Source organism: Plasmodium reichenowi, chromosome 13 (genome assembly GCF_001601855.1).
Source record: "Plasmodium reichenowi strain SY57 chromosome 13, whole genome shotgun sequence".
Taxonomy (NCBI): domain Eukaryota; phylum Apicomplexa; class Aconoidasida; order Haemosporida; family Plasmodiidae; genus Plasmodium; species Plasmodium reichenowi.
This window is the reverse complement of record NC_033658.1, coordinates 558,674-579,361: the sequence shown is the minus strand read 5'-3', so window position 1 is coordinate 579,361 and position 20,688 is coordinate 558,674. Positions and strand designations below refer to the sequence as shown.

General features: G+C 18.2%; 5 protein-coding genes across 5 annotated transcripts; 2 read left to right on the top strand and 3 right to left on the bottom strand.

The window, feature by feature from the left end:
- Positions 1–712: 712 nt before the first annotated feature.
- Positions 713–1,225, top strand: PRSY57_1313400 (hypothetical protein; the record flags this gene model as incomplete). Its single annotated transcript, XM_012909070.1, has 2 exons — positions 713–869; positions 1,014–1,225. The coding sequence occupies 2 exons, from the start codon at positions 713–715 to the stop codon at positions 1,223–1,225; spliced, it is 369 nt and encodes a 122-aa protein (XP_012764524.1).
- An 843-nt stretch (positions 1,226–2,068) lies between these two features.
- On the top strand, positions 2,069–3,463 carry PRSY57_1313300 (hypothetical protein; the record flags this gene model as incomplete). The annotated part of the gene is made up of 1 exon (XM_012909069.2): positions 2,069–3,463. One exon carries the CDS (start codon positions 2,069–2,071, stop codon positions 3,461–3,463), a length of 1,395 nt encoding a protein of 464 aa, XP_012764523.1.
- A 258-nt stretch (positions 3,464–3,721) lies between these two features.
- Positions 3,722–11,407, bottom strand: PRSY57_1313200 (telomerase reverse transcriptase, putative; the record flags this gene model as incomplete). Its single annotated transcript, XM_012909068.2, has 1 exon — positions 3,722–11,407. One exon carries the CDS (start codon positions 11,405–11,407, stop codon positions 3,722–3,724), a length of 7,686 nt encoding a protein of 2,561 aa, XP_012764522.2.
- A 1,262-nt stretch (positions 11,408–12,669) lies between these two features.
- Positions 12,670–15,048, bottom strand: PRSY57_1313100 (hypothetical protein; the record flags this gene model as incomplete). Its single annotated transcript, XM_012909067.2, has 1 exon — positions 12,670–15,048. The coding sequence occupies one exon, from the start codon at positions 15,046–15,048 to the stop codon at positions 12,670–12,672; it is 2,379 nt and encodes a 792-aa protein (XP_012764521.2).
- A 1,183-nt stretch (positions 15,049–16,231) lies between these two features.
- PRSY57_1313000 (hypothetical protein) lies at positions 16,232–19,852 on the bottom strand (the record flags this gene model as incomplete). Its single annotated transcript, XM_012909066.2, has 1 exon — positions 16,232–19,852. The coding sequence occupies one exon, from the start codon at positions 19,850–19,852 to the stop codon at positions 16,232–16,234; it is 3,621 nt and encodes a 1,206-aa protein (XP_012764520.2).
- Between the last annotated feature and the right edge of the window lie 836 nt (positions 19,853–20,688).

Genomic DNA, 20,688 nt, shown 5'->3' with positions numbered 1-20,688 from the left:
AAAAAAAAAAGAAAAAAAAAAAAAAAAAAAAAAAAAAAAAAAAAAAAAACATTGTTTTTGTCTCCCTTATATTTTTATTTTTTCTTATTTTTGTTGATAAAAATAAAACTTTTTTCATGTATCTTTTAAAAACATATTTTTTTTTGCTTTTTATTATAAACTATATAAAAGAAAAAATAAAAACACATATAAAAATATCCTTAAAGTATCTTCTTACGTGATACATCCATATATACATATATAAAATATATATATATACATATATAAAATATATATATATATATATATGCAGTTCTATGTGTAACATATATAATAAAAAAGAATGTTATATTTTTATGATACATATATTGTGTATAATAATTTTTCTTTTTCTTTTTTGTTTTTATTTTATATATATATATATATATATATATATATATATATATATTAGTAGTAAAAATTATATTTTTTTATTGTATCATACTTTTTTATTTCTATATTATTTATATAATTTGACGGGAAATATAATAATTCACATGGATATTTTTTCGAAATAAAATAAAATATTATAATTAAAATAATATATATATGATTTATATATATTTTTTTATTATTTAGTATCTTTGTATCGTATTGACAGTAAATTAGTTTTTTTTTTTTTTTTTTTTTTTTTTTTTAATTTTATATATTGTTTATTATTATATAAAAGCATTCATACATATCTATAGAAAATATGGTACCAGCTATTACAAGAAAGATATTTGTTAAGAACAAAATAAGTGATAATGTAACAATTAAGGTAAAATTTATGTGTAATCAAAATTTTGGTGGTGTAAAATTCTTGGATAATAACAGGAAGACAGACGAAAGTCTACATTTTAAAAAAGAAGGTAAGCATAAAAAAAAAAAAAAAAAATTAAAATAAAATAAATAAAAAAAATAAAATATAACATAATAAAAATAATTTTAATAAATGTTCTTATAGAATTCTGACGAGATTATATATAATTTATATATTTTTTTATTTTTTATAGATGAAGCTTTATTAAGAAATTTATTAAAAAATAATCCAGACATTAACCCTGAATATAATATTACCGATATTGAAGGTGGAATGGATAATTTATCAATTGATCTATCGCTTGTTTTTTCAAAACATGGAGTAAAAGACTTAGATAATAATTTTGTAAAAGATATAATAAAAGTGTTTGAATTAAATGGATATAGGAAAATGTTAGATAATTAAAAGTAATATAAATATATATGGGTGGAAAATTTTATATATGTATAATATAGGTATATTTATATTATGGTAAACTTCTCAATATATTATAGTATAAATATATTACTAATGCATAATGTAATCTGTGATACTATATAATAACCCTTTTTTGTATAACTGAACATATTAATTTTTTTTTTTTTTATCATATGTTTAGTACAATAATTTTATTTTCATATAATATGTATTTACATTTTAGTAGTACATATATATATATATATATATATATATATATATATATGTATGTATTTTTTTTTTTTTTTATGGACATATATATTAAAGATATTATATATTATATATATATAATATTATATATTTACATATGCATTTTGGAATAAAATATCTAAAATGATACCATCTTTATATATATCATGCACATAATAAATTAAGCACTACACATATATATATAGTATATTTCTTTTGGATAAATATGAAAAAAAAAAACAAAAAAATAAATCAATAAACATATTAAAAATATATTAGTTACATATATATATATATAATATGAAATTTTTTTTTTTTTTTTTAACCTTATTTTGGAGGTTACAAAAGCAAATAATAAGTAATATATGCTAAGATATAATATATAAAAAAATATTTTAATTCTGTTTATTATTAGTAGATAAAATGTACCTATATTTAATGTCCTGTCATTTTAGATCAAAATAATGTATATATAGTATTTATAATAATATATAAATATATTTTTAATATATTTTTCTATAATTAACCCCATGTAGTATTGACTGATACATATATATATATATTTATTTATTTATTTGTATATTATTATGGGTATATATAAAAATGTTAAGATTTTTTTTTATGGGGAAACGTTATTTTGGTAGTTCCTATTTAACCAAGAGGCTGAAAACAATAAACGAGAGAGCATTAAAATATCATATAGATTATACGAAATCTCTCGATATATTAGAAGGGAAGAATAGAAGTGTAATGAAAGAAATATTTCCTAACATGAAAAGTGAGATAAACGATATGTTTTTTTTAAATAATAAGGATAATGATGAGAATAAAGGTTTATTAGAAGAAGATATGGAAATATTAGATATAAATAAAATTAAGGATAAATATGAATATGAAATGAAAAATATGACTTTAGAAGAATTTGGTAATATTAAAATAATACATAATGATATTATAGATGAGGAAGCAGATTGTATGTTAATACCTATGGTTTCTAATTTCATACCTATGAGTGGTTTTGGTTCGTTTATATTAAATAAAGGGGGTCCCGATTTAGTTAAAGAGATAATACTATCAATTAAAAATTTAATAAAAAGGAGAATTGATATATTGAATGAACATAAGGAAGAATATGTACAATCATCTTTAGAAATAAATGGAGAACAAAAATTTAAAGAATTATATGAAGGATCAAAAACATTACAAATTGGTGATATTATATTAAGTAAACCACATAATGTTAGTAAAAAAGTGAAATTATTAGCATTTTTAATAATGCCATATGTATGGCAGGGTAATTCATATATTTCATCAAATAAGTTAAGATATTGTTTTTCTAATGCTTTAAAACAATTAAATGAGTTATGTATATCTTCTATAATATTACCGGATATCTCAGCAGGTATATATGGATATAATCCGAATCAATCTAGTAATATATTACTTGAGGAATGTGTTGAATCGTTATTACAACTAAGAAGTACCATTCCATTATATAATATAAATTCTATATCATTTGTTGATAAAGATTACAATACATGTAAAATATATAGTGAGGCTCTTGAAGAAGTTTCAAGAAATTATTTACCACATAAAAAAGTAATGCCTGCACCAAAATATTGGAATATGGTTAATAGAAGATTATTAGAAATACCATCTAATGTTATTTATTTTTGTAGAAGGCATAATAAAATTTCATTTAAAAAATATCATGGAATTATAAGAAGAAAATATAAAAATTATTATAGTAATATTAGACCATTCAAATGGAGAGCTTCAAGAGTTCTCGAACCATATCCATTTTTGCTTTATAAAAAATCTGGAGAACCAAGTTCTTATCAGTATGGTTTCAAGCCAAATTATTACAAGAATATATCACATACCCTTTATAATATTAATAAAAAAGGATTGGTAAATATTAGGGTAGGTTCACGTGGAAAGTTGCAGGCTCTGAAGAAAATATCCAATCTATGTTTGGACACCAAGCCAAGATTATAAAAAAAAAGAAAAAATAAAAAAAAGAATACGTCAATCCCAAATCAATATATATTTAAAAACAAATACAAATGCAAAAAAAAAAAAAAAAAAAAATAATAGAATGTATAAAATTAATATTATGTAAAATATGAATAAAATTAATAATTATATAACTTTATAAGTTTGACATATTAATATAAACAACATTTATACTTATATATATATATATATATATATATATATATATACATATATAAATTTTTTTTTTTTTTTTTTTTTTTAATTTTTTATTTTGAACATGTAAGGCCATGAATTATACAACTCTTTCTTGATAAAATTAAACAGGAAAAAAAATTCTCGCAATAAATTTTTGTTATGTCCAATTTTGTATTTGTTAATTAATCTTTTTTTGATTTTCCTGAAATGTTGGAGACACGGATAAAAGGAATCCTGCTGATTAAAAATTCTGGCATAACGGAAGGCTTCGATTGCAGTTTGAATTAAAAACAATTTGACAAATTTGAGCTTTTTATTTTTTATTAACATTTTATTCATATACGATATGAGAAATAATATAAATTTTGTGTTATATGTGGAATTGGTAAATGCATTAAACATTTTTTTGAGTGTTTTAATACAACATATGAATTTTAATATAGATGATTTTAATAAGGTAAAATTATTTTTATAACAGAAATATACATTTTGCTTATTCTTATATAAGGATTGACATTTTTTTTGTTTGGATATAATATTTCGTACAATTCTATTTTCAACTAGGTTTTTCATAAAATAAGTTTTATTATTTTTATCTATAATAACATTATGTAGATGTAAATGATTTCTAATAGTAGCATCACATTTATTTTTCCATGGATATGAAGTACTTTGTATAGAATTATTTATAAAATCAAATGTGTATGAATTATTTAACCATTCTATAGAAGTAACAGGAGCAATGTTTATAGAATGATTTTTACGTTTTTTTAATTTATTCAATCGTCTAATATTTTTATTAATTTTATTAATTTTTAATTCAAAAGAGATATTATGAAATTTTTGTAATTTTTGTAATTTTTGTAATTTTTGTAATTTTTGAAAATTATTCATATACTTCATCTTTTTTATATGTTTTATATATTTCTTCTTACATTTTAAGATTTTTATAATTTTATCAATTTGTAAATATGTCAAAGTATTTATTTTTCTACTTTTTTTTGTAAAATTTCCTTTAGAACATAACTTTCTGTTAATTTGTGAAATATTATTTTCTTTTATATCCTTTTCAATATATAAGTTGTTACTATTAAAACATTGAAAACAATGATTTTGTACTTGTTTAAAAATACTAACATTATTATTATCACTATTTTGAGTCATATTCATATTGTTGTATAAATTATTAGTACTGTAAGAATTATTATCACTTTTTTGATTATATTCTATATCGTCATTTACAACACTATTCGGAATGTCCGTACGTATTGAACTGTTACTTTTATGACTTTCTTTATTATATATCATTTCAAAATTCATAATAGAATTAGAAGACATGACATAATCATTTTTTTGTATTGTTGGATGTATGACATTTATATATTTATTTATTTTATCTTTTTGTACAGATGTGTGTTTTTTTTTATTAGCATTGACTAGCTGATTATGTTTCCGTTTGTTCCTTATATTTTGTATTTTTTTTTTATTTTTTATTTTATGTTTTTTTTTTTGTTGGTATTTATTTCGAAAATTATATATTAGTAAATCATTTTTATATATAAGTGGTATTTTGAAAATTTTGGTTTTGGATGAATTAATATTACTTCCCCATATTTTTTTTTTTAATAGTAAGTTTTTAAAAATTTTAATATTTTTTTTATTAAGAGTTATAAATAAAAAGTCATCAATAAATCGGAGTATGAGTGAATTTAAATTGAAATAATTACAAGTTCCATTTGCTAAGAAATATTTATTATTGATTTGTTTTTCTGAATATAATAAATTTTGAAATTCTTCATTTTTATCTAAATATGCATAATATAGGGAGCACAATATATTAGATAAGCTAAAACCTTGTGGTAAACCATATATATTACTGATAATTTTTTTATCCAAAAAATTTAGGAATTTATTTTTAAAGTAAGTATGATTTTTACTATTATCTGTGTCGATAGTTTTATGGTATTTAATTATGTCATTCTTGCTATTATTCGTAACACATTTTAATTTATTATAACCATTATTACTATTAATATTAATATTATTATTATTATTATTATTATTATTATTACATTTTATGTCCTTCACATAACAATCATTCCTACTATTAATACCTTTATGTAATAGCCCATCATTCTTATAATCCCCACTCACATGGATATTATTCCCTTTATGATTATTACTACTATCTGTCGTTGTTGTACTGTCGAATGATTTATTATATATTGGTCCAATATAAATATCATGCTTCTTATTTTGTGTATTTCCTTTTTCTTCTGTATCGTGCTCATGATTGGTACCTATCATAAGGTTTTTATTATTTATATTTATGGATGAATTTTTTAAACTTTCTAGGATTTCGTCCTGATGTATTTTTTTCATGCTGTTTAAATACCAGTTTTTAATATTTTCAACCCTTTTCTTATCACGCACACTCAAATAAACACCCTTCATTTGATTTTCCTGAAATATTTGAAAATAGAAAATATTTTTCCTATTAAGTTTTAATTCTTTTATACTAAAATATATATTGAGATAGTAATATCTAATAACAGTTATTATAGTCATGAAAATATCCCTTTTGTCCACTTGAAGACTTTTATATGAATCGGCAAAAATGTATAAATCCGATTTTGATTTGGTTTTAAACATTTGATTTAATAAAAAGTGATGATTATCATTCAGATGTGACTTTATTATAAGCTCTCGTAAGTTTCTTATATAATGTAAACCAAAAGATTTTACATTAACTGGGTAATAGGATAAAAAGGAATTATTTAAATTTTTATTATACAATCTAAAAGATCTTTTAAATAAATAAATAAATTCAAAATTATTTATATTATCAAAGAAATTTTTTAAAATCTTGAATAAATAATTATGATTTATATGTTCATAACAGTTTGAGAAATCTCCAATACATATATATGCATATATCTTTTTATTGTTTTTTAATTTATTTTTAATATACTTTTTCATTCGTTTTTTTCTATAAAACCAATTCTTTAAATAATGTAACCATTTTTTTAATTTTAATTCTATTTCTCCTGTTTTTGTTAATGTATTTTTAAATAAGGAATTATTATTATGTCTCATATTACCTAAACATTTAAGGGAAAAATTACATATATTGTTTAATGATACAGGGTTAAAATTTTTTTTATTATATTTTTTCCTTTTCTTTATATTTTTATCTTTCTTTTCTCTTTCTAAATTATTCAAAATATTATGGAAATAAAATTCACTGCTTTTTTTACTTTTCAAAATTTCAAAAATTCGTTGCTTGACAATTTCTGGTACATTTAAAGTAGACAAATTAATTAAAGGTCTTAATCCTTTTTTTTTTGGTATCCAATTAATTCTTAACTTTTTAGATATAAAATGATTGATTGAATTTAATTTTAACATAAAATTTCTTTTCTCTATAATATTTTTTATTTTATATATGTATATTTTTTTTTTTTTTTTTTCTAAATTGGAATCATCACCATTGTTCTTTTCATTATGTTTAACCTTTTTTTTATTATTATGATTTCTTATATTATTCCTTTTGGAATTTGATAGTTCACATTTGTTGTTATTAATATTATTATTGTTGTTGTTGTAATTAATATTATTATTGTTGTTGTTGTTATTAATATTATTATTGTTGTTGTTATTATTATTGTTATTATTATTATTGTTGTTGTTATTATTATTGTTATTATTATTATTGTTGTTATTATTATTTTTGTTGTTCTTCTCTTTGTTGTTCTTCTTTTTGTTGTTCTTCTTCTTGTTATTGTTATTTTTGTTATTTTTGTTACTTTTATTTTTGATTAAATGTAAAAACATCTTATCCTTATTTTTAACAATTCCACTGTTTTGCTTTATTATTATATTTTTTATTCGATGTATTAGTTTATTAAATCGTTTACCATAATTTATCTTTCCATTTCGAAAAAAATGGGAACTAAAATATTTCAATATGTGTTCTTTTTCTTGAGCAAAAATAAAAAAATGGTTGAATGTTCTTTCTAATTTTATGTTACTTTTTCCTTCTTTTGTCATTCTCATATGAATATACATTTTTTTTAGAGCAAAATATTTTTTTTTTATTTTATAGTAAAATTTTTTGATATATGGTCTAACGTTTTTTTTGTTAATTTCCTTTAATTTGTATAAATTATCTATACTTTTATTAATTAAATTATTAGTTTTTGATTGTGTTTCCATATCCTTTTTAATAAATATATTATTATGACGTGTGATGTTATATAAATTTTTTTTTTTTTTTTTAGGGATACATTTTTTTGAAAATTCATTATTTATAGATTTATTAGTGCTCTTTTTTTTCATTTTATTAATAAATGTATATTTATTTGTTTTTATTTTTTCACCTTTTTTCTTCACATTGAATATATTTTGTACATTATCCATTTTGGGTTCATTTCTTTTTTTTAACTTTTTATTCCTAAAAATTTGATGATAAAGACAAAAATTCGAAATTTTCGTAAAATGATTCCAAATTTTTCTATCAAAGAAAATTGTTTTATGTAAGGTTTGCTCAGATTTAGTTAGAAAAAAAAATCTTCTAATTAGTGGCATAATAAAATAATTAAAAAGGAAATATATTAATCTATTCATAAGATGTCTTTTTTGTATACTTATATTAATTTTTTTAATTTTATTAAAATATTTTCTCCTCATTTTATTGAATAACGTTGTTTTTATTTTAAATGAATTATTTAAATTATCATTTTTTTTATTATATATTTTTATGTTATCATTTATATTTGTTATGATTTCCTTATTATTTGTATGTAAAATTTTGTTTTCATAATTATTATAAAATATATTCTTTAATAAAATTCTATTTTTTATATTATTATATTTACTTATTTTTTTTTGAAATATATTTTTTACCTTAATATTTTTCATTACTTGATTTAACGAAAAACTTTCTTTATAATTAAATAACAAAAACCTTTTTACATTTTTTAAAAATATTTTGAAATTATGCTTACTACCTAATAATTTGATAGGTATACATTTTTTGGTTATATATACCATAAAATTAATAATCTTATACGTTTTAAATGAAAATGATAAGAAATCATAATTTTTAAAAAATGTATCATATACTTTTTGTTTAATAAATTTTCGATTCTTTCGTATATTTATAATACGATATTTTTTTATTATTTGTAATCTTATAATTTTAAATATTTTATGTATCTTATTTAATATATGTTTTCGAGGAAAAAATTTCCTATATATTTTACCAAATTTTGTACTAATTACATTATTAATAAATTCATTAAAATAATTATATACATATTTCAAGATTTTCGTCTTTCTTAGTTGTTTATTTATATTTGGATGTTTATAATTATTTTCAAGTTTTTGTACATGAAATAAATTATTTTCTTTCCTCAATGTAATTATATGAGATATGTCATTTTTTTTGGTTGAACATTTTATTTGTTTACAGATTTTCTGCTTATATTCATCTATAAAATTATTATGATAAAAATATGTTTGATCTGATTTAAATATATAGTTTAATAAATCATAAATAAATAAAGGAATATTGTTATTTTCTATTTTATCAAATATTATGTGTTTATTAAATAGAAAGGTTTTACATTTATTAGTTGTATTGTGTTGTAAAATGTTGTTTCTATTGATTATTATTTTATTCCATTTTTTTTTTTTTCCTTTCGTTCTATTTATTTTATTATGAAATCTTTTAATATTACTATCATTCTTTTTTTTTATGTCATAACCAACCGACGATGATATCCCCTTTCTATCCTCAGAAAAGAAATCTATTTCCGGTAACAGCTTTTCTTTTTTTGACGAATTTTCTGTTATTAGTAAGGAATTCTCTTTTATGTGTGTTAATTTATCATTTTTTTCTGTGTAATTAGTACAGCTTGAAATATTAGAAGAAGGAAATATATTAGAAGAGAACAAATTGTTTATATGTCCAAAACTATGCACATTATTGTTATTATTATTATTATTATTATTATTATTATTATTGTTGTTGTTGTTGTTGTTGTTGTTGATTATTATATTATTGGTATATGCATTGTTCATCTTAATATTTGATGTATATTTCTTTCTTTCTTCTTGTATTTGTTTCATGTCCTTGAAAAAGTCATTTTTTAAAATTCGACCACTGCACTGAACAAGATACAAATACTTTCCATATGAATGATCGTTATTTGTGTATATCTTTTTTTTTTTTTTTAATAAGTATTTATATTTTTTATTAATATTATATTTTAGAGGGGTCTTTTTAGCAGTCATACATTTATCACTTATATTCTCGTTTGATATATTTTTATTCGTTGTGCATATGTTATCTACATATTCATATTGAGTACATTTTTGATTTTTTAATTCATTATTTGAATGTTCATCTATTTCATGTTGTATACGAGTATTTATACATGTTTGACTTTTATTTGGTGTATCTATATATGTTTTATGTTGTGTCAGATTATTATAATGAAAAATATTCAAACTTGCTTCATAAGAAAGGCTGTTTATACTATGATAAAATATATTTTTCCTTGTCGGATCACTTACACGGTTATGTATATCTATACACTGGTTAGCAATAATAGGCGTTTTATTATCATTTGAATAAATATGTGTATTTACATTATTCTTATTTGTTTTATAATATAAAAGTTGATCATTTAATAATTTATTATTAATGGTATAATTCTGCGACTCCTTTTCTTTGTAGATAATATTTTTGTCCATATTGAGATGATTAACATTATATTGATTGACTTCATTATTTTGATTTAATGTATTATATATATAATTATTTATATTTATATGTTCATTTGTATTTATATTTTTACTGAATTTTTTTTTTTTTTTTTTTTTTTTTTTTTGGATAGTTAAATTTGGTGTTGTACTATCCTTGATGCTTTTTTTTTGATATGTTAATTTTACTAATTTTGTATTTTTATAATATAAATTTTTTTTGTTTGAAATAATATTTCTTTCTACATTTTGTGCATCATGATAATTTAATTGTATTTCTGCAATTTTAATAAAGTAAGATGACTTTATATATGTTTTAAAATTATTATTTGTATTGATAAAAAAGTAGTCAGATATAAATATAAGTGTATTAGACAATAAATAATTTAAAAAATCGAATGATACATAATTAAATAATATATCCCATACTTTTAAACCATAAAAAGAATCACAACAATTTATATCATCATATGAAAATTTAGTAGAATTAAATAATAAAATAGAATTATTATATATCTTACTTTTTTCATCCATACCTTTGATATTTAATTTTTTCTTAATATGACTATAACATTCTTTCCAATTATTTATAGATAATTTTTTATTTTCTTTAAATATAAAATCCTCATCATTTAATTTATTATCCAACTTTTTTAAAACTAAATCTTCTAATAATAAAACATTTTCTAAAAAATATTGAAAATCATAATTCTCTTTAAAAAATGATGTATCTATTATTATTTCATTTATTAAATGTAATTTATTCTTATCCTTCTTACTTATTATTTGTTCTTTTAAGATATTTGATAACACACTTTTCTGGAACTTCTCATCATGTTTAAAACAATATTCACCTAAAGTAAAAGAATCAATATCTAATTTGTTTTTTAAGTAAGATTTAAATAATATTATTTTCTTATCAGTACAATTAAATATATTTCTTAAATAATTCTCATCATTATTTGTAGGTTCATTATTCATATTATATTAATTTATAATGAAGCGTAGGTAACAGAAATAAAAAAAGAAAAGAAAAGAAAAACCAAAAGCGAAAACAAATTGAACTAAATCATATGAAATGTCATATAATAGTACACACATGAAAATATAAATATAAATATAAATATAAATATATATATATATATATATATATTATATATTTAATGTTTTCTTATTATATTTTGCATATTTTTTCAAATAAACATTTTGATTATCCAATATACTAAATCTAATAGTATAATCTTATAACACATATATATTTATATATATATATATATATATATATATATATATATATATATATATATTCATATATTTATAAACCAGTATGGTTAATTTATAAGTTACCATTCAACAATAATTTAAAGTATCCTTCTCCTTTCTTTTTTTTTACACATAATACGAAAAAAAATATAATAATAATATTAAAAAATAAAAAAATAAAAAATTTCAACTTAAAAGGGTAAAAGAGTATGAATAGGTATGTATGAACCGTTAAGGTATAAGAAAAAATATACACCTACAAATATAAAGGAGAAAAAACAAAAAAAAAACATACATATAATATATATATATATATATATATATATATATATATATATATATATATATATATCAGAAGAAAAGTTTTAATTTGTTACATTTTTATATATTTATTTTAATTATATATTTTTATACATTTATAAAAGAAAACCTACATGCTTCCTAAATAACATGTTAATTATATATAAATAATATTTATTTTTCATATTCATATGGAATATCGAATTATCTAAAGATATTCCTTTTTTAGTATTAATAAAAATTATTACATTAATAGAATATATATGTTACCATTAGGTAATGTTTATTATATATTTTTATAGAAAAAAAAAAAAAAAAAATTGAAATTATTATTTTATTTTTTTACAAAAAGAATATGTATAACTTAAAATAAAATTAAATAAGCATAATATGTGGATGTCCATTATATATTTGTTTCATTATACACAAGAAGTATATATGAACGTATGTGTTTGAGAAGGTTTTGAGGAATAATTTAAAATATGGATATATTAAAAATAATTTTTTTCACTACATATGAAAATATATATATATATATATATATTATATTTTTTAAAATTGTTTATAACAGAAAATAATGTTAAAAAGTATATATAGTTTTATGAAAAAAAACAAAAATAAAATAAAACATATACAAATAAATATATATATAAATAAACACATATATATATATATATATATTATCCTTTTGTATTTGTATTTGTGTTTATGTTTGTGTTTGTATTTGTGTTTGTGTTTGTGTTTGTGTTTGTATTTGTGTTTGTGTTTGTGTTTGTATTTGCGTTTGTATTTGTGTTTGTATTTGTGTTTGTGTTTGTGTTTGTATTTGTGTTTACATTTTGCTTTATTTCTGTTATAGTTTTTTCTATATCGGATAAAAGCATAAGAACAATATCCAGTTTGTTCATGTTAATATTATTAAATGTAGTATTTAAATTTTGCTCAGTATGTAAAATATCCTTATTATCATTTATTTGTGTTATGGAATTATTACTTTTTTGATTTTCATATGATAATACTGATTTTTCTATCTTTATTTGATCATAAAAATATTTCATTTTATTTTGTATGAAACATGTAGATGTTTCATCTATATTTATTATATATTTATAAAATTGTGTAAACTTTTTATTTAACAAAATCATTTTTATTATATTTAATGCTACAGTGATTGAATCTATATATAAAAGAACAGATTCTTCTCCTATAAGTTGATGAACTATTTTTTTTATTTGGCATCCTAATTTATGTATTTCATTTTCTTTTGAATTTTTTGATTGTATATAAGAAGTCATATTATAAGGGATATGTTCTTTATTAATATCATTCCTATTATTTTTAATATCATCATCATTATCATTATTATTATAATCATTAGTAGAAGAATAATGTTTATTATTTATGCTCTTTTCCTTGACAAAATTGTTAGCACCTTCTGCTTTTAATATTTTTTGAGTGATAGACTCGTCTGTTATAACATCAATATCTTGAACATTCTCAATAACATGGAACATCTTTTTAAAAAGCTCATCCTTTACATAAGATGATATAATACTTCTTACGGTGTCGGATGACGATTCAATTATCAATCTGTTATATATAGAATAGAAAATGTCCCACTGAAAATTCCTCATAATATTACTTATAGAATAATAAATATGTTTCGTATAAAATTTTAAGTGATTATAATTATGTATGGTTTCATATATTAATTTAAGAAAATCATAAGGTCTCCATTTAAATTTATAAATATTAGTATAATATTCTTTATTTTTTCTATAAATAGATTTCGATAAAAAGCAGCACACGAGAATAAAATGATATGCTTTAATAAGTAAGCTATCTCGTAAACTTTCCTTTGCTTTGGAGACACATAAAATTAAATTATAGCTATTTCTAATCATTAAATTAAGTAAATATAATTCTGAGAAAACAAGAGGAAAGGCATTTATATTAACTCTTTCTATCAAAATTAAATAACAAAGTATAGATATTTCCATAGTAGAATTTTCAAGAACACATGCTTTTGTATTAGGAATAATAATATTAACTCTTTCTATTGTTCTAGGTAAGTTTGGATTAATAATAGAAAGTCTCCATATTAATGAAGATAAACAATTTTTTATTATGATATGTTTTTTTGATTTATATAAATTATATGTTAAGTTACTATATTCTTTTAAGCATTCGTTATAATTAATATCATCATAATAAATATATTTACCTAATTTTTCTACATTTCTATTAATAGGTAAATATACACTATGATAACAAATAATTCTCATAATAAATGCAACTATTGAATATAATGCAACATCTTGTTTATCATCTTCTTGTGCTTTTATAGATTCATCACATAATATATTAACAAATTTACACATAGATAATAATATATCTATATTATTTATATTATCATTATAATAAGGTTCTCCATCTGTATTATAGAATTTTTCTAAAATAAGTGGAAGGATTTGTGCAATATATTTAGCTCTATCTAAATTAATTTTATTTGCAATATTTGCAAAATATTCTAATGATAATAATTTATATTGATAATTAATTTCATGTTTATGAAATATATTAATAAATAAAACATACCCATTTTTTGGTAATATTACATTACTAACAATATACATTAATTTTAAGTAATTTACATTTCTAGTACAATTTTGTATAAGGTCTATACGATAATCACCTACATTATATTTTTTTAATTTCTCATCTTTTACTTTTATACGATATTCTTCATAATATAAACTATTTGAGTAATCATTTTCATCTAACTTTTCTTCTATAGTATTATTTTCTTCATTTACAATTTTATTTATATCTTCTATATATATAATTACATCTGATAAATAATGACAAATATTTTTCTCTATATCACTGTTATTAATATTATCGACAATATAATCAATTAAAGTGTTCATATTCTTTATTGGATCTAAATATATATAATCCTTTAATACGTTCAAATATTTTTGATAATTGAAATGTTCATCATGTAAAGAAATTAAGGCATCCTTAATTTCAATTGGTAAGTAATCTTGTTCACTCATCATATAAAAAATTAATAATTACACAAGAATAAAAATACAAGCACACATGTATGAAATATATATATATATACATATATATATAGGATACGATTATTTATGACAAAATTTTCCTATTTATGCATATACATACATATATCTTAAAATTATTATGTTTTACAAATAACAAATCCGGTCTTGACTTGATAACAAAAATATCATATTAATTATTAAAAATGGTACATGAATAATTAACAAAAGGGAAACATATTATATAAATAAATAAATAAATATATATATATATATATATATATAATATATTAAATCAGTTTTTGTTTTATATATTAATTTTATATATTTGCATAGAACAAAATAAAAATATTATGTAAATATATACATTCGAATTTTTGACAGCATTTTTTTTTTTTTACATATCAAATATTTTACTTTAAGAGAAAAAAAAAAATAAAAATTATAATTGTATTTAACTTATTAATTGTATAATAAAATGGAAAAGTATATTAGGAAAATAAAAATTATATATATATATATTATATATATATAAATAAATAATAATAATATAATATATGGAAGGATTAAAGTACTTAAAAAAATATCAGTACAACATAGGCAAATATTACAAAAGTAATTATAAAGGATTAATAAATATGTAAATTATATAATATATATATATATATGTATATATATATGCTCTTTAAGTTCATAATTTATTTATTTATTTATTTATTTTCTAAATAAATAAAAAATATATAGGTTGCCCAAAATAAATAAATATATATATATATTATATATATAATATTATTAATATTATACATACCTTATAGTTATTTATAAACATTTGCATATATCTATTTTTTTTCAAGTCCATACATTTTATATAATCATGGTATACACAAAAATAAAAAAAATAATAATAAATAAATAAAATAAAATAAAAAATAAAATAAAATATATAAAATCAACTTTTATATTAGCTATATTGATATAAGTTTTTCCATTTTCTTATAAAATTAATATATATATTTCGAATAATAATTAAAAAAATAATATAAACTACAAAAAAAAAAAAAATAAATAAATAAAAATACTTTAATATGAATTTGAATCCAAGTAAAATGTAATTAGTATAAATATATAATACATACACGTATATAACATATTTTTTTTTTTTTTTTTTTTTTGTAGATTACGCCTTTTTGTTAATAATTTTCTGTTTCATTTTGAGATATTTTTTTTGATTTGTGTAATTATGCATATTATTATTGGTTTTATTTATTAAATATTTATTATTATTTGTTTCAGGGGGATAGTTTGATTTTTTAAATTTCAAATATTCGTGTGTATTAATAGTATTATTTTGTGTTGTTTTATTATTATTTGATATGACATTATTGTTGCTATAATTTTTATTAATTTTAATTTTTATGTGTGATTCGACATATGATTTAAAATGTTCAGCTAATAATTTTATATTATATGTAGGTTCACGGTCTTTTTGATCATTTGGATTAATAAATTCATTCCACATTCCATCAAAAAATGATAAAGCAACATAATTATCATTTTGAAAAACTTTATGTTTTAATTGTATTTCTCCCATAATATATCCACTAGATTTATGAATAGGTGTGGTTGGTAAAGGATCAATAATAACGTTATAATCTTTTAGTAAATATGGTATAATATATAATTGTTTAAATTCTACATTTTTTTCATAATTTAATTTTAAATAAACAAAAATATCTTCATAAGGTACTTTAGAAACATATTGATTATTTAATAATTTCATTTTATAATGATAATAAGATGTATTTAATAAATAATGAAAACTTTTTAAGAAATTATTATTTTCTTTTTTATTATGATAATTTAGTTGTGATAATGATATGCCTTTTTTAGTATTGCTATCTGTTATATGTAAAATATTTTTACTAAAATTATTTAAATCTATATAATTAAATAAAACGGTACATTTCAATATTTCATATATAAGTTCACATTGTTTCTTATTAAATATTTTAACATCTTCTACAATTCTTCTAATAATAAAAAACCAGGATATAGGACATACATAATTTGTTAACAAGAAGCTATATGATAAATATAATAATAACTTCTTATTACATGTTAAAATAATTTTATCTACATCTATATAATTCCAAAGTTTTAAATTATTTCTTCCACTAATACCTAAGGCTAATGATATATCAATCAAATAATTCGAATTATTTGTATGTATATATTTTTCATCAACATTGTTATTATGTATACTGTTGTTATCATATTGAATAGTAGGTGTATAATTTTTTCCTTGTATTAATTTTTCATTTATTAGATTTTCTAGATAATTCAACATTTGTGTATTATGATGAGGATATATACTTAATGATAATATAATATTTGAAATATCTTCTTGAGATAATTTATTTTTATTTATCTTAATTTTTTTTTCAAACGTATTCATGGTCTTATATTGAACTGATTCATTTTTTATATATATTAAATATAAATCAAGGATGGATGAAAAGTTTTTAATATTGTTACAATAATTATCACAAAAATTTATAAATTCCTTCATAAAAAGATTTTTATTTATATTAATATTGGAATTATTCTGGATATTTTGAGAATTGTGACCATTAGATGTGTTCATTGCTATATTATTAATATTGTTGTTGTTATTATTATTATTATTATTATTATTGTTATTATTTATATCATTATATGTATTAAAATCTTTATTCTCCCCTAGTTGCATATTTTTATTAGTTACATTATTTGTGGATTCATAAAGGTTTATATATGATTTTTCGCTTAATTCCTTTTCCATATTACCCTTATTTATTTGAACAATTTGATCATTACAATTATCATAACTTTCGTTTTGTTCACTCATGATATTTTCATTTTTATTATTTTCTTGTGGTTTGATTATACCCTCACAGGTATTAAATGTTCCTATGTTTATTATTTCATGAAGATTGAGAAACATTAGAGCAAGATTGTTTGGAAGAATTAAATCCTTATCCTTTTTAATTTTGTTCATAATTTTATTAAATATAGCTTCTTGTGTTATTTTATTTATATATCCATTTTGACGTATAATAAAATTAGCATTATTACTATTATTATTATTATTATGAATATTATTATTATAAATATTGCTATCATTATATTTATAATAATAAATACTATAATTATTACCATTATGATCATTATTATGGTCATTATTTGTTATAGTAGTATTTGTCATTGTTTCCATTTTACTTTTTTTCTTCAGATATTCTGTAAATAATAATAAATTATCTTCTGTCATATCTTCTATATTATAATATAATATTTCCAATATATTTTTGTTAAACAATTCATCTATATTTTTTATATATATATTTAATATAAGTAATAATGTGTCAATAGAAAATTTTGTTCGATTTGATTGTATAAAGTTAGTAATATATGTATTATAAAAAAAGTTCATATTATCGTGATAGTTATGTATATATTTAAATATTAATATAATTTCATTATCTTCCACATTTATTTTATTTTTATAGATACCTTCTTCATTCTTCAAATTATTATCACACATATAATATAATGAAGATATATTATCATTAATATATTTCTCTTTATTTTCGTTTATCATATTATTATTATTATTATTATTATTGTTATTTTTTTCATTCGGATTAGGAACATTAATAGGATCATTGGACATATAATTGTTAAAATTGTTATGTCTATGGTCTGATATAAAAGAATTTGTATTATTTACATTCTCTATTAAATTATTAGAATTAAATAAATTATTAAACGTATAATTTATATACTTTCCATTATTAAGAAAATCATTGTATATATGATTTCCATCCTTATGTATTTTGTTATTCACAAGACTTAATTGTTCATAATATTTTTGCAACTTTTCATTAACCACTAAGGTAAGAAAAGAATCGACTTGTTTTAAATAAAAGTGCTCATAAAATGAGCGTATGATATAATATATTTGAATTGTCTTTAAATTATCTAATTTATCAATGTACAGATATAACTTTTCCTGTAAAAGTTCATGGGTATTTAAATTCAAAGGATAATTTAAATAATAAAAATATTTGTATAATTCAAAAATATTATCTTCATTTATGAAACATATATAATTTGTTAAATAATTTTCTATATGTACAAACGAATCTTGAAAATAATTTTTGAACCTTTTTAAAGAATTTTTATTTTTTACATAATTCATAACAATTAATTTATCCAAATCAATCGAATTCTTTTTTAATAATAGACTACACAAATCTTTTAATGAATTTAAAATAACATGAATGCTTAAGTTTTCAGTTTTTAATTTGTTTAGTAGTTTATTAATTTTTACTTTTTCATTTTCTGATTTGTTAGAAATGTCTAAATAATCATGTAATTTATTTATATATACATTTGGACTATTAGAAACATTTATATTATTATTTCTATCACTTTTTTGTGATATATACTTCAAATTATATATCGTTTTATTCTTGTCTCTACCGGAAGGTTTTATATTTTTCGTAGACACATTATTTTTTTGATCATTTAATTTATTTGTATTATTATTGAGTATAATATTTTTTTCCTTTATGTTTTTTACATTTAATGAATTCGCCTTTAGATAATTAGTTCTTCTGTTTTTCTCATTTGTGTTATTAATAGAATCTACGAATTTTCCATCTTGCTTCTCCACAGTTTTTTTCTTGAACCTTCTTATTTGTTGAAAGAAGGAATAATTTGTTCTTATTGTATTTAGCACATTTCTTGACGACAACATATTGCAATATTTAAAATGATGATGAATGTATATATAGTAAAATGGACTACATATACAAACAAGTATAAATCAATATATATATATATATATATATTATGAATGTATATATAAATTTAAAAAAAGAAAAATATAATATTATAACAAATATTTATATGTGCATACATCAAAATATTATACACATAAACATATACAGATTGGTTAATATATATATATATATATATATATATATATATATATATAGTTTTATTTTTTCCTTAATAAGAATTAAATATATTATTCATATATCCTCAAAATATAACAGTAAAATATCGTTGTACATATATATAATATATATATATCAGTGTATTTTATCTTAAAAGATAAAATAAAATAATAAATAAAAAAAAAAAAAAAAATGTTTGTATAACAAAGATTTAAATATTTAGTAACAAAAATGAGATCCATAGTAATATATGAGATCAAAAAGAGCTTAAATTATATAAAGAAAAAAAGAAAAAGAAAAAAAATAGAAAAATGTATGAATAATATATATAACATGTTATCTTTTATATTAATAAATATATATTATTATATGTATTTATATATTTACAATATGTGTGTATTATTTATGATATGTAAAATATATTATGACCAAAAAGAATATTAACCTAACATATGCATAATATTTATAAATATATTATATATATATATATATTTATATAAAGTATTTTTTTTTTTTTTTTTTTTTTTTTTTTTTTTTTTTTTTTTTTGTCTTTTTTTTTTTTTTTTTTTTTTTTTTTTTTTTTTTTTTTAAATTATTTTTTTTTTTTTTTTTTATGTTTTTATATTTTTTTTCT